Raw genomic sequence first — 12239 nt, 5'->3', positions numbered from 1 at the left:
TGCTAGAGGAGGTAGTGTATTGCATGCATTTGAAGAGTTGAGAACTGAAGCATTGGGCCACATCTAGGGAGAGTGACTCTTCCACGTTGTAGGTTCATCGCCCTTGGCACGCAGCGTCCTCCACTGCTGGCTGGGAAAAAACATGAGTCTGCTGCCAACAACGTGCTAGATACAGCTGCTAGCAGCTGGAGGAAGCGTGAAGTAAATTCTCTTTCTTCACACCCATAGCGGTTCTTCCGCTCACATAGAAACACTTCCTTATGTGACATTCTGTATCAACATCACACTGCCCCGTAAGTACGACTGACTGATTTTCCCCTACTGCGCTGGGCACGACGTCAAATTGTTCACGCTTCAGCGATGTATGGAGAAAAGAGGTCAACACTGAAAAGCCCCTTTGCCGCAACAGCTGGAATAGCGGGCAGCTGCAAAATCAGTTAAGGAACAGCAGTCCCACAACTCCCCAGGCGATTAAATAGGCCAATACCAGAACAAAGTCCAGCTGTAGTTACAAATACCAGGAAAAAACAGTAGCTGGAAATAAGTATATCTTTCCAAATGTGTTTTGTCTTGGATTTCTAGCGGCCCATTCTTGCACTTCCAACTGTTTGTGGTGTCAGGAACGTATTGCCCTCCTGTCATTACTCTGGGAGCTGGCTCCTTTGCACAGGAGGTTAGAGCGAGGAATCATTTTGGTTTTTCTGTCTTGAAAGAGAGTTGCGACAGAAGTGTTATATAGCTCCTCTTTGTTTTTTCAGAGTGAAAGAATTGAAAAAGGCCAAGGAACTTGAAGATACGCAGCAGCATCCCGTAGCAATGTGACATTGCTTTTCAGACTGTTTTCATTTTCTGTTTTTAGCAGAGACATGCAACAACAACAACAAAAATACCCACTGCAGTTCTGGAAATACCAGCTGCAGGATTTTAACAGTAATGTTTTGGTCATTGCATTTGCACTTTCATGGACAACTTTTAATTTGTTCAGCAAGACATCTTGGAACTCAATCTTCTGTTGGATCATGGGGAAAACAAAAGACACCAGGAGGAAATTGTGAGTTGCTTCATTCTCCAAGAAGGAAGAAGCGATTAATTATCCTTTTCATATAGGGCTGTATTAAACAACATGTGGAACTGTACAAATATTATACCAAAAATATTGTTAAGAAAAGGTGGGAATGCACAAGCAACACAAGAATGCTGTTCCTGCACCTGTCAGTCATCTCCAAGAAACTGAAGCTTTGAGAGTCTCAGTGGAGGGGCTTAGATCAGTACATCTTTATTGGGTCCATGCATCCTCATTTCCTTCGCACTTCTGTCCTTTGTGTTTTATTTAAATCTCTACAGCACACTTAATGCAACTTTTTAAATCTGCAGGTTTTTAATACATCCCGTGGGAACTTACAGAAGGGGTTGGTGTATGAGATAAACGGGTAATGCATGAGGAATGGAGAGAGCAGCTTAAGCAAGTTTTAAAAAGTTTTTTTGGTATTTTTACTAGAACCTGCAAACATATCAATTGTCATGTACTTTCTCTCATATTCAGCACTTTATTTTCTAGCCTTACTTTCATGTACTATTATTTGAATTAAGTTCGGAAAATAATTTGTAGAACATGTAGCTTTTTATCTTAAGTACTTGTCAAACCTCTTGTCATTTTGCAGAGTCACATACATATGTTGCCTGGACATTTTATACCACCTAAAGATCAGAGTGGTGCTGCATTCTGGCCAGTAAATTTCTTATTTTGGCTACTTCATCAAAATCTGGGCAGTTTCTGTATATATAGAAGGTAGAAATGGAAAATGAGAAAAAATATTTGAAAGGGAATATATTGATTAATTACTAAATATTTTATTCACAAAGGGTCAATAACTTGGCAAGATAAAATTATTATTTGTATAGTTTTGTCTGAATGAACGAGAAGAGTGTGGATGTATTGTTTGTACATATTGTATATATTAAAACAAAGAGATATGTGCATGAACTCAAGAAAAAGAAATGAACAAAGCAAAGCATTAGTGGCTATGGTCTGTAAAATGAAACAAAAACTTTATTTCACTATAAGAAACTTTATTTTAAATGTTCTTTAGAAGAACATTTTTGCTAAAGCATGACTAAATGGCAAAAAAGAGCTACTGTATTTAGACTTAGGAAAAAAAGGCAGAGCAACATTACTTTAAAAAAAAAAAAAAAAGAAAAAAAAAGGATATGTTTACATTTGATTTTGGCTACCAGGAGTTCGGTTTGGTTGGATTTTATTTATTTATTCCTTCCTTCTTTTTTTTTCCCCTGTCTTTTTTTTTTTTTTTTGCCAATGGTGCCAAGTAATGTGAATGCTAATATTGCTTAAGAAAATTAAGTTACTTTTGCAAAGCAGATAATCATAAGAGTACAAAAACCGTATCTAGCTTAACACCATACACTCACTCCAATAAAGAACACGTAGAATGAACATAAAATGAAAAAAAAAAAAAAAAGAAATAGTACGAAAGTAGAAAATATGTTTCACATTTTCATATCTCCTGCTGGAAGTCAGAAAATGTAATAAAAATTGCACAAAAAATTTTAAAAAATTCAGTAAAACTTAAAAAAAGATGCAAACTGATCTTGTAGGGGTGTCATGGTATATTGCTATTTCCACATAGTGAGGAGCCAAAGAAATTAGATTTTTTTAAATTGAACTACTAATTTAAAACTGTCACAAATTCTCGACAATGGGAACCAGGTTCTGATCTTTATTACACAGGAATGTAAGGGAAGAAACTCCTGAAGTCCGTGTCGTTACTGTGGGTTATGTACGTGTGTCTGAGATCAGAAACTGCTCCTCTGTGTTTGTTTGCTTGTGGCAGTTTAAAATCTCTGAATGGACTGGTGTAAATTTGAGATTGTTAGTTTTGGAATAGTTGTTCTTGCTTGATCCCGGCCACCAACTGCAATGTTTAAACGCAAGGCTTGTTGTGAAGCCTAAAAATATTCACACATAAGAAGCTTTTAAACTGGTGTCTTTAAAAGAAGAGTAAAAACAAAGATTGTGGCAAAAAAAACTGGGGTCAGTGCTCTTGGTGCCTTTTCTATAATTGTACCTGTTTTTAATTACTTCTTTTCACTGCCAGCATTGAATTACAGTAGATGTGCTATAGCTCATTATCAGAATTCTCTTGTACATTTCTGAACTGCTGCTTTATGACCTGATTCAATTTAAAAAAAGGGAAAAAAGAAAAACGAACGGTCTGGCGCTCACACTGTGCCTGTGGGCAGCCTCATAGCCTCGATTTACGGTATGGAATTGGGACCTTAACCGTTAAATTTTCTGCTTGCGCAAAAACGGAACAGGAGACGCCGAAGAATCTCCTTTGGAATGAATTGGAAATGCTCTGTATTAATACTGGAAGAACTCTGACATTTTGAAACTGAAATGTTGCTCCCATTAACCAATACGTGACAATATAGAATCGACCTTTTCTTAACAAGAGTAGTGACCTCAGTGGAAATGTTTTAACTCCCTGTCTTTACAGAAAATGATTCAGTAATATACAGAGCTATTTCAAATTACTCTTCCAGATCCATGGGCCTGGTGGTGTATCTACTAATCTAGATCCTGCTTCAGCCAAACGTTTAAGCATGTACTTGCTGTTAAACATGCAAGCGATTCCACGGGTGCAACAGAACTACTTGCATGCTTGAAGCCAAGTACAGCTTCCAAGTGCTTTGTTGTGTCGGGCCATAACCCTTCAGTGTATCACTGGGGAGTTAGAAAGACTCCCCCCGCAGTGAAGTGATTCTGCTCACCCGTTTCTTGGTTGTGGAACTTACATTGTCACGGAAGATAAGTAAGTGCAGCTTTCCGGGAAAATTCAAATTCCCAAGTGCCAGGAGCCAGATCTTCTGTCTTCTGATAATGGAATTGCTCCTTTGTGAAACACATTCGACAGCAGTAATACTGTGTGAAAGAAATACAGAATATAACATGAACCCCCTCTCTGGTTGCACGCTTATGGCAGTTCCACACAATAGCTGGTGCCCAATGGGGGGTCCCCAAGACTTGCATGTAAAACTAGTATAGATGTCTTCTCTTTTGTAAGTTTTATTTTTGTAACCGTGCATGTAAAGCATCACTGAATCAATGGATCTGTTGAAGAACTCAGCTGCTGGAACCATGCAAAATGTTTTGAATTGCCCTTAAAATATGGAAAATGTTTTCTGAATGCTTTATATTCTTTCTGCTGTAAATTAAAAACAAAGAAAATTTCCCCATACAAAGTGTGCGCCTTTCTTTAAACATGTCTCTTCTATCCTAGTTGAAAAGCATGATGTAGTCCTTTAGTCACTGTATGTAACCATGAAAAAAATCTGTTTCTTTTACTACATGGCCTGCTTGTAAGTAGCATCTACTTTCCCGCGGGTTATAATCTGAACAGTCCACAGCCTACCCGCGAGCGGGTGCGCAGCCCCTGGAGTGTGGTAGGATTCACTGAAGGCAACAGCACAGTCCCTGGACCTGTAGCCCTTTCTGCTGCTGTATTCCAGTGTGTAACCTTCGTCTGGTGCGTAAAGCAGCATGTTTGAGAGGAACTCTCAATTTCTTGGGCAGCAAACTTTTCCGGGTCCCCTGCTGAAGAGTGCCGCTGCCCAGTGGTGCTCTGCAGCTCCCGGGCACAGCACTGCCAGCCCGGTCCTTCTCCAGTTCAGAGGCCAGCCCAGAGCTCCGTGACACTGCTCAGCACTACTGGCTCACACCTGAGGCCCTGCCGGCGGCTCCCGCGCTGGCAGCTGCTAGACAAAACCTGTACCCGCCAGCCACCCTCTCTGCTTCTTCCCCCCAGGCCCTCGCCCCAAGCAGAAACTCCTCCTTTTGAGTGTTGTCCACACTCTTACAGCAGAAAGGAAAACTGTTTTAAAACCTAAAACCACAGAGGCTGGGTACCCATCTACCCCTAATATCTAAGCGTCAAAGTACAGGTTTGCCAAGATGACTACAACTACACAAAAGCGTTAAAAATCCATTTGTCCTTAAAATACAAGTTCTGCCCAGCTGCAGCTAGCAGCCTGGTTTGGTGGAAATTAGTTTTCAAGGCAATATGCTATGACGACATTTCAAATTTGGAAACGTTCTGTGAAATCGTGTAAGGCGACATAATACTACAGATTTGTAAATATTTCACCAGCCCTTAGGTGGCCCCAGTTCCGATTAGGTTCTCTAACACAACTTCAAGCAGTTCTATGTAATAGTATAAACATGGCAGATAGTACTCACCTATGGATGACTAGCTTTTCTGAGATCAAATTATTTTCAGTCCCTCTTCAGTAGACAATCACTTCTAGGGCAGGGCGTATGGGCTTTTCATGAGAAAACCCTGCACACCTAGTAGTAGAATGCTAAATCCTACATTGCGCACAAAGCAGAGGCGAATCTTAGTAGAATTCAAGAGGCCTGCTGATGCAGGAACCTAAGAGGTCACACTTAATAACACAATAATACTAACAACTGAGACTTAGTAACTGTTGCACTGAACAGCTATGTAAGTTACATGAACCAACCCTCAGTAATGCAACTTTTGTACCTGACTACAAGGCTAGCCTAGCAGGGAAAAACAGCTCTAATAGATTAATCACCTTGTTTCTGAAGGACTATGTTAGTACTAGTATGAGTAAGTTCTTCCAAAACCCAGGACTACAACAGAAGACGAGATTTCATTAGGAGGGTTTCTTCTGGACTACAGAGAAACTTGTTTAATTATGTTTCTCTTTAAGAAAAAAATCAGCATTTAACTCCCTGATTTGCTCACAGATAGTTCCCCGATTTTGCATTTTACATGCCTGTTAATTCCTGGGTTCACCTTTGGCATTGTGGTGGGTTGACCCTGGCCAGAAAGTAAGCACCTACCAGCTGCTCGCTCACTCCCCCACCTCCCCCCTTCTCCCCAGTGGCATGGGGGGAAGAAAATTAGAAGAGCAAACATGAGAATGCCTGGGGTGAGATAAAGACAGTTTAATAAACAAAGGGGAAAAAACCAAAAAGAACAAAAATAAGAAGAAGTGATGCAAAGGCAGGCAGTCACTACCTCCCACCAGCAGCCGCATACCTTTGAAAGACCACCACCACCACCACCCCAGCTTTACTGCCGAGGATGATGTTACCTGGCGTGGAACAGCCCTGCGGCCTGTTTGGCACAGCTGTCCCTGCTGTGTGCCCTGCCAGCCTCTCACCCCCCCCAGCCTGCTCACTGCAGGGGGGGCAGCATGAGAAACAGAGGCGGCCTTGATGCCACGCAAGCGCTGTTCAGCAACAGCCAAAACATCAGCATGTTATCGACACTGTTTTGGCCACAAATCGAAAAGACGGCACCGTACAGGCAGCGACGAAGGACATCAGCCGCGTCCCAGCCAGGCCCAGTATAGGCATAACCCCGCTAGGTCTCCGAGCCCAGCTGTACTGGGGGGCTTCGGGCACGCCAGGACCCCTTCGCAACCAGCGAGAGGGATAAGAACAAATCTACCCGCCTCGGCAGGCCTTCACCCTTCAGCATCGTCCACTCGCCCTCAGGCGACGACACAAGGCGCGCACCGACGCGTTTAACAAGAAAAAAAAAAAAAAAGCACGCACACTTTTCGCACCGCATAAGCACAGCGCTGCCTCAAAATCACCTCGTGTCCCCGGCAGTTCGGGCCAAGCGCTTGCTGCTGAGGCAGCGTGACCGCACCACTTCTGGGAGGGCCGCCGCACAGAACCGGGGTCTCTCACACACGGTCCGCAGCCCCGAACTGTGCACCCACCCGCGCTAACACACAGAGGGTGGCCGGAGGAGCCGTGTCCTGCCCAGGAACTGGCTGGGGTGGGGTGGAGGGGTGGGGGGGTGCGTTTGCGTGCGCGCTATCAACTACATTGGCCTGTCCCACGCACCGAGGACGCTGCAGGGGACAGCGGGCACCACGGCGGGCCTCGCCCCCGCCCCGGACACCCCCCGCCCGAAGAGCCGACACCGCCGAATCACTGCGGCGGAGTGGAGCCCCGGGGCGGGGGGGGGGAGCGGATCCTCTCCTCAGGTCTTCCCCCGGCCGCCCGCCCCTCCGGGTCCTGTCCCAGTCGCGTCCCAGCCCCCGTTCCCGCCCGCAGCCCTCCCCGGCCGGCCTGGCCCCGACACCCCCCCCCGCCACGTACAGCCGCTTGTTGACACCCGCCCCCCCCCCCCCCCGCTCAGGGCGCTGTGGGACCGAAACGACCCCCTCCCCGCCCCCCCGCCCCCCGGCGGCGCCTGACACGGCGGTGACAGCCCCACCCCCACCGCTGCGCCCCTCAACGGCTGCCCCGCGCGCTCCCCGCCCCCGCCCCGCCCCGGCACGCCCTGCTGCGGGGGGGGGAGGGGCGTGGTTTCTCCGTGGACAGCCCCTTTGGAGGCGTGGTCCCAGGCTGCCGCCCGGAGCGGAGCGCCCGGGCCCCGCCCAGGCCCCGCCTTCTCTGTCGTCACTTGCTGGGCGCCGCCGGAGCTGCGCGCAGTTCCCGTTGGGACCCGCCCGGGCGCGCTCGCCGTGCAGCAGCGGTCCGACCCCCGCCGGCAGGATGTGAGTGCGGGCCGCGGCCGCGGGAGCGGGGACCGGGACCGGGACCGGGACCGGGGCCGGGGCCGCGGGAGCGGGGACCGGGGCCGGGTCAGGCCTACTGCGCAGCGCGGTGGCGGCTGGCTGCCGCTGGGACGGCGCCGCCCGCGGGCGGGGGCTTCCGGGAGCGGCTGCGCCTGCAGTCGCGGGGCGCGGCTGGCGGCGGCAGGGGCCGGTGCCAGGGCGCTCGGCTTCTGCCGGGGCGGGCTGGCCTGTCCTGGCGGTCCGCGGGGCGCTGCCGGCCCCAGGCCTCGCCCTGGGAGTGGCCGGGCAGGGCCCCGAGAGCGCGCTTCCCGGGGGCTGGGTTGGTGCTGCCTTTGGCCCCTCTGCTCCCGGGAAGAGGTTTCGCTTCCGAGGCTCTTCAGCCTGGGACCAGCAGCGAAACAGCACGAAAGGGTGACTTAAGTGCTGGAACAGAGGAGCGGCTCTGTGGTATTACACGCGGACTGCTCTTGAGCCCTGTCGCAGGCTTTCCCGTTGGCTCGCTGTGCGTGTGCGCGTTTGTTCTCGCTAAGTGTAAATTGGAAGTCAACGTGCCAATACAGCCAATGCTCAGATTCGGCTCTTTCGGGTGCCCGGGTGCGTGAAACAAACAGTACGTGCTTCTGACGCGGAGGACGTGAAAACGCAGAAAAGCAAATTGAGTACAGATAGCTCTAGAGTTAGGCAACAAAAGCTTGCCAAAGCGGTGAAAAGGGTATAAGCACTATGTACAGAGGCTCTGGCATCCATTACAAAGAGGCAGGGTGTTGCAGCTGGTAAAAAGAACTTGGACTGCCTGAGGTTATGAAGTCAAAGCTGACCAGAGGTAAATTGTTGTATATGCCGAATGCTTTCTCCTCCTTGTGCTTTCTCTTGCTCTGTGTCAACTGTTTCAAAAGAATAGAGACGGAGGCAGCCACTGGAAGAGGACATAGTTAGAATAACCATTAAGTTTCTGTATTTAATTTTTTGTAAACTACTGTTTGGATTTGTGTTCACACTAGAAAACAAGAACACCCCTGAGCCCCAACTCTTGAATGTTTGAGCCCTATGAACCACTGTAGGAGTTGTCATATGCTTTATTGTAAACTATACTATTAGCAAGCCACTGCTGTCTTTTAGCATGTCAAGCAATTCGTTGGTGAGATGTTTGGGACACTGTGTGACTTGCACCTATTGTTGGTTGTTAAAACATCACTTCTCCAGTAGGCAACTGCCCCCTATTTATTCTAGGGGTACAAGTTCCCTGTTTTCAGGAATATCAGATAACGTGTACTCTAAGCATATCCACTTAAAACCAAAACCACAGCTTATCAAAAGCTGAACAGAATAATGATGACTTTCTTTACTGCAGGTCAGCCACTGCCCCTGGAAGCTCAAATATGGCTGCTGGCAGTAATCGTCGTCTTCAGCAGACTCAACACCAAGTAGATGAGGTAAAAGTCTAGTCTGATAGCAGTGTAATGATTTTCCTTCAGGAAACCTATATAATGAGAAGGGATATTTTGGCCAAAGCAGTTTCCCCTTCATATAATGAAGTATCATTCAGCTTGCTTTATTACACTTGTTGTCTTAACTGTTGCAGAAGTGGGGGGGGGGGGGGCGGGAATCCATTCAGCGGGAGTGGGGAAGTAAGAGAGAAGTTACCCACATCCAAACGTTATCTGCAAACTTGGTGCTTGAGGATTTGGCGTAAGAAAGATGAAAACCTTTGTTCTTAAAGACAACAAGTTTTTTTTTCTCAGCAGCAGCAATGAAGGCTGACTGCCAAATATGAGATGCCCAGATTTCTGGGGAGTCCAAAAACCAGGCTGGCTACCAACAGTATTTTTTGACATGTGGTTGACTAGCATGTTTATATGCCTCAACTTCTTTTGAAGCAAGTCAGGAATTATTTCCTGGGTTTAAGGGAATGCCAGCACAACTGGCACTACTGACATTTTCAAGTAGGTACTAGGGGCTTCCAGCCGCAGGTGAATTTCATGGTTTTGTTTAAGCTTATGACTGGGTACACTAAAAGGCAATAGCTTCTACTTCTGAGAAGAGAACACTGAGTACCATGTGTTGCTATCTGTTGCCTGCAATTAAGTTCCACAGTGGGTGATAGAACTAATAACTTACTGTAAGCATTAAACCGATGTAGGTTGTTGACATCATGAGAGTGAATGTGGACAAGGTGTTGGAGCGAGATCAGAAGCTGTCAGAGTTGGATGACCGTGCTGATGCACTGCAAGCAGGAGCTTCCCAGTTTGAGACCAGTGCAGCCAAGCTGAAAAGAAAGTATTGGTGGAAGAACTGTAAGGTAACCATGGCTTGTATACTTACACTGTGCAGTACTGCAGTTAACACTATTACAATCAGCATCTCAAAAGGCAGAAGTAAAAGTGACTTTAGCCAATGTTATTTAAGTTACACCATCCATTTTTAAAACATGGCATAGTGGTTAGGTGAAGGAACCAAAAGCTGGATTACCAGCCGTGCTGCTTGATGCAAGACCTTGTTTGAGATGGTAACGGCCAGAGGGAAACAACTCGGTAATCTGAGGCTTTGGGGAACAGGAAGAAGGCCGAATGCATAGGTTGAGTTAATGCACAGGAAGTATTGGAAAGCAGAAGGAGCTCGCTCAGGCTCCTGTACTTGTAGCTGTTGGCAAAGGTTGGAATCTTCTTTGGTGAGCAACAAAAACAGTGAAAGATGTGGTATAGGGTAAGAGGAGAAGTGATATTTAATAGTTCTTTACTCCCGCTTGTGTAGTCCCCTGAGACAGGCCTTGCATGGAGACACAGTGGGAAAGAACTTGTTGGTCTGTTTTGCCTGTGTGCACAGCCTACCATCTCTGAGTGGTGATGGTGAATTGAGCTTGCTTACTGAAGAAGTTTTACTTCCCATGCTAGATCTAGCGCACGGTGCAAAAGTACTTTCCAGGGGCTGCTTTCCTGTACCCTTGAGGCCAGTTGATGCTGCTGCATGGTTTGTAGTAAGTGTTGTATGGCTTTTTTTCCACAGATGTGGGCAATATTGATAGCTGTTGTTCTCATTATCATCATCATCATTATTGGTAAGTTTCCCCAAAATTGGGATTTCTCATAGAGTTGGAATAGATGGTGTTAATTCACTGACTGGTACAGTTTAAATCAAGCCAGGATACTCAAAGGAAAGAAGATACAACATGAATTTGAAATAGCAGGGACTGCTTTAACAACCTGTGCCTGTAATGGGTGGTAAACTGTGACCGCTGTGGGAGCTCCAATAGCTGAGTCTCAGATGTGTGTGCAGAGTGAAACAGGTGAAAGCAAAAATAGCAAGGACTAGGAAAGCAGGAACAGCCTTGGTTTTTTTTTTTTACAGCTGCATGTTGCAGAAGTAGAAGGAGAAATACCATCTGCCTCCCTTGTCTGAGAACTGGTTTTCATCTGCCCCGGCTTCTGGCTAGGCAAATCCTTTTTGGTGTGGCAGTTCCAAATGCACTGCCATAGCAGACAGGCATTTTTCAAGTAGACTTTGCTGCTGGGTGAAATGATACTAGCGTTGGGTCAGGATAGCAAGCCAGGGGACATAGAGTTCAGTCTTTGGTTTGAATTCTCATGTAATCCCCAAGTATTTCATGGGAGGACAGAGTTTGTTTGTGCTGTAATACGGTAACAAACACTGCAGTAACCGTTGGCGAGAGCCAGGCAGTCCTGGGGCAGAAACACCAGGTTGCAAGCACCAAGGAAAACTAAAACTAGGAAAACCACCGTGGGAAGCTCTTAAATCCCTCTCTACTTATCTCTAGTATCTTAAATTCTGAAAATGCAGGATTGTTGTGGTGAGGAGCTGAAGGAGACTGTCCAACTTCTTTCTTCTTTTTGTAGTCTGGAGTGTGTCTTGATGAGTTACAGGAAGAAACTCGAATCAACCGAAGGTGCCTATCTTCAGCCTCTCCACTTCAAACCTGCTGTATCTTCAGCCCACTTACTGCTGTTTAAAGCAAAACTGTTTTGATTACTGAAATGTTAACTAACTTTACCCCGTTGCCTTAAGACACTCCTATCATTAATTACTAACAAGCACAGCCCACCACTTGCCCCGTGCCTCGACGAACTGGGGGCACGGCGCCGGTGAGAAGGATCTGGCTCTAGAGTTTCCACGGTCGGTGCTGTAATGGGTCGCGGGCTCCGTACTGGGTCTGGGGATTTATGTGCCTTCCTCTTCCTCGTCCTCCTGGCCGGCTCTGTAGGCTGATCCGTGCCTTGTGGGGGGCTCCCCCCCCGCCTAGCCCTGATGAAGCCGCAGTTCCTAGGCGCGGAGGGACACCTCTCCACACACACACACACACACATATATTCCCCCCTCAGCGCTAACGCTCGACGCGCACCGGTGCTGCCTCCGCCGGCGAGGAGCCGCAGCGGGCGCTGCCCCGCCGGGCCCTTCCCGCGGGGCGGGGCCACGCGAGACCGAGGCTTCGCTCTCGGCCGGGCCGGGCCCCGCCTCCGGCCGCGGGGGCGGAGGGGAGGGGAGGGGGGCGGTGCCGCCGCATGTGGTGGCGGGGCAGGCGGGCGCGCACGGGGTCCGCGTGCGGCGGCGCGTGAGGGGCGGCGCGCCGCCCCCGCCGCGCGCTGTCCCCTCCAATAAAGCGGCTCCGACCCTGCCTCCGCCGCCTCCTCCTCTGTCCGGGGCGG

General features: G+C 47.9%; 2 protein-coding genes across 9 annotated transcripts in view; both read left to right on the top strand.

The window, feature by feature from the left end:
- Positions 1 to 4260, top strand: part of CAMTA1 (calmodulin binding transcription activator 1) — a 326976-nt gene extending 322716 nt beyond the window's left edge. For all 8 annotated transcript variants that reach the window (XM_052792793.1, XM_052792789.1, XM_052792791.1 and 5 more), the window contains one exon: positions 759 to 4260. In XM_052792793.1, the coding sequence (XP_052648753.1) occupies positions 759 to 822 (64 nt within the window). In that variant the 3' untranslated portion in view covers positions 823 to 4260. The remainder of the gene's footprint in view (positions 1 to 758) is intronic.
- A 3184-nt stretch (positions 4261 to 7444) lies between these two features.
- VAMP3 (vesicle associated membrane protein 3) lies at positions 7445 to 11600 on the top strand. The gene is made up of 5 exons (XM_052793361.1): positions 7445 to 7560; positions 8933 to 9014; positions 9722 to 9880; positions 10585 to 10636; positions 11433 to 11600. Coding segments are annotated over exons 1-5 (312 nt in total). The 5' UTR covers positions 7445 to 7558; the 3' UTR covers positions 11450 to 11600.
- The last annotated feature ends 639 nt before the right edge of the window (positions 11601 to 12239 follow it).

The sequence above is a fragment of the Harpia harpyja genome, chromosome 7 (assembly GCF_026419915.1).
Source record: "Harpia harpyja isolate bHarHar1 chromosome 7, bHarHar1 primary haplotype, whole genome shotgun sequence".
Classification (NCBI taxonomy): domain Eukaryota; kingdom Metazoa; phylum Chordata; class Aves; order Accipitriformes; family Accipitridae; genus Harpia; species Harpia harpyja.
This window is presented reverse-complemented; position numbering and strand designations above follow the sequence as displayed.